This window comes from Musca autumnalis, unplaced genomic scaffold, assembly GCF_047663935.1.
Source record: "Musca autumnalis isolate F117 unplaced genomic scaffold, ASM4766393v1 scaffold_1, whole genome shotgun sequence".
Classification (NCBI taxonomy): Eukaryota; Metazoa; Arthropoda; class Insecta; order Diptera; family Muscidae; genus Musca; species Musca autumnalis.
The window spans coordinates 314,069,327-314,071,930 of NW_027411644.1; the positions used below are offsets into that span (position 1 = coordinate 314,069,327).

A 2,604-nucleotide genomic window follows, 5' to 3' on the forward strand; every position below is an offset into this window, starting at 1 on the left:
GTATATCCCCCCCATATAACTGTACCTCCCGATTTTCGGGAATTATCAGTGGTCACGAAATTTCTTCACTAAAATTCGTCAACATGGGTCCATTTTTGAGGGTCTACATTGTTTTGATGAAACAACCCTCAATTTGACTCTTGAAGTTCCCTGCAGCTATAAAACTTTTTCGCCAAAAAATTTAAGATAGGCTGACTCTTTCACCTAGCTGAGCACATTTTTTTAGATTAGATTAGATAACACTGTGCAACAAAATGGAGGTGAAAGTCTGGGGCACGGAAAATTACTCTTGGGGAAGAAAGGCATTGGTGAGTATATTATGAACCCCGAAGGACAGATCCGCCGTGGGCCATCAGGAATTAGCGTTATATCTATGTTCACTGTTGAGTAAGTGCTCTACAAAAACAACAAACAAAGATATAATGCTAATTTATGATGGCATACAGGGTCTCTTGCAAAAACTTCATCACGCCATAACGACTCTTTAATTATTATTAATTATCTCTGCCCCAACATTTGTGTTCACAGTGTAATTTAAGCAATAGTGGGAGACAGTAGGATTTTATCCATTGTCGAAAAGTTGTTCCACCTAAAATTTTAAAAGGACCCTAATTATTCCATTTTAATTAAGATTATTTTATGGTGGAGGGTATAAAAAGTTCGGCCCGGCCGAACTTAATGACTTTTTACTTGTTTTAATTAATCCCTCTGTGCGCTGGATGGTATTTCTGCCACCGTTGAATGACGTTATCTAGCCTGGGAATCAAACCCGGGCATATAGTATGCTTATGCCGAAAAACAGTCAAATTTCGTTTGTAATTATGTTAGTTGAATGGGGAAATAATTGTCGCACTAAATTACCGGATAAGTAAGATGTTTAGTTGTCATCGTCGATCCCTGCTCATAAAAACGTTTAACCCTTTGTACCAAACATTATTAAGCATATCTATAAAACATCAGTATTTAGCTCTACTTGATTGGTGGTTAATTGACTAAAACCGCCATTTTGGACAATTGACAACTGTTCATTCAGAGCAACATTCCAAAACGTTTTACTAGCTTTGCAACTAAAAGCAAACATTTTGTTATTAATTAAATTCATTCATTTATATTTTTGCAATTTACACCAACAACAACTCATTTTAATGTTAACAACTCATTAGATGTTAATCTACAGCGCAGACCAGTTCCTCTTTACAGCACTCGGGATATAGGGCACCAGGATTGATGTTATCTCTAGTTCTTACGAAGCATCGTGACATATCTGCTTCACCCATACAACTAAAATATGAAATATTTTACATTAAAGAAATACTGTAAATAATATTGGAATAACAGAGGGCTTACGTCTGAATTAGAGCAATGCCATCGTTAGCATAACACTGTACATGCATACATTTTCCCTCGGGATAACCAGTTTCGGTGTGTGACAAAATTAGACCCTCATACACACACTTACCGGGATGTTCTAAAAAAATATCTATAAAACATCAGTATTTAGCTCTACTTGATTGGTGGTTAATTGACTAAAACCGCCATTTTGGACAATTGACAACTGTTCATTCAGAGCAACATTCCAAAACGTTTTACTAGCTTTGCAACTAAAAGCAAACATTTTGTTATTAATTAAATTCATTCATTTATATTTTTGCAATTTATACCAACAACAACTCATTTTAATGTTAACAACTCATTAGATGTTAATCTACAGCGCAGACCAGTTCCTCTTTACAGCACTCGGGATATAGGGCACCAGGATTGATGTTATCTCTAGTTCTTACGAAGCATCGTGACATATCTGCTTCACCCAGACAACTAAAATATGAAATATTTTACATTAAAGAAATACTGTAAATAATATTGGAATAACAGAGGGCTTACGTCTGAATTAGAGCAATGCCATCGTTAGCATAACACTGTACATGCATACATTTTCCCTCGGGATAACCAGTTTCGGTGTGTGACAAAATTAGACCCTCATACACACTTACCGGGATGTTCTAAAAAATATACATTAATATATTTATAAACATATTAAGTTTATATATACAATTATTAATCTGAATATTTACCAGGATCTGCCATTTTCACAACCGTTGTAACAGCAAAGGTGCTACAAATAATTGAAAATATTATTAGAAATCCGAATAACTTCATGTTTAAACGTCAACTGTTAACTATCAACTGTGCGACAGCGAATTTAACAGCGGTTAAATATTTTTTTATTCGGGCTATAACCAAAAAAAAACAAAAACAAATCCACGCCAATCCAATTAGCATTCCAAATCTGTTTTCGTTCCCAACTTTGATCGTTGCGCGCAAAACATATGACCGTTTTAATTATGCTAATTAGAAAAAATTCTACAAAAATCGCGGCTTAATATAGTTAGCTGTTATTAAATTATGTAAAATAATTTCACGTATTTACAAACATATTTTTGAAACAATAGCGCTCATACTTATGAAAAATATATAAAAAAATATAACAGCATCCAGACATTTTGAGGAATAAAACAAGTAAAAAAGTATCAGTCGGCTTTGCCTACAGAGATATACCTTCAGTAGGGTGGGGCGATTTGAACACCGCCACGGACGCCTGGATTT

General features: G+C 34.7%; 1 protein-coding gene across 1 annotated transcript; it reads right to left on the reverse strand.

Moving 5' to 3' along the window:
* Positions 1-1,080: 1,080 nt before the first annotated feature.
* Positions 1,081-2,200, reverse strand: LOC141391463 (uncharacterized). The gene is made up of 3 exons (XM_073964340.1): positions 2,073-2,200; positions 1,348-1,468; positions 1,081-1,281 (listed from the first exon to the last, which is right to left on the reverse strand). The coding sequence occupies exons 1-3, from the start codon at positions 2,155-2,157 to the stop codon at positions 1,167-1,169; spliced, it is 321 nt and encodes a 106-aa protein (XP_073820441.1). The 5' UTR covers positions 2,158-2,200; the 3' UTR covers positions 1,081-1,166.
* Between the last annotated feature and the right edge of the window lie 404 nt (positions 2,201-2,604).

What these genes read in the sequence shown, in the direction of transcription:
- LOC141391463 (XM_073964340.1), bottom strand. Translation starts at nt 2,157, where the DNA reads ATGAAGTTATTCGGATTTCTAATAATATTTTCAATTATTTGTAGCACC. An exon ending in TGTGAAAATGGCAGATCCTG is followed by an intron (nt 1,469 to 2,072) that starts GTAAATATTCAG and finishes ATATTTTTTTAG; the next exon opens with AACATCCCGGTAAGTGTGTG. An exon ending in GGCATTGCTCTAATTCAGAC is followed by an intron (nt 1,282 to 1,347) that starts GTAAGCCCTCTG and finishes TTCATATTTTAG; the next exon opens with TTGTATGGGTGAAGCAGATA.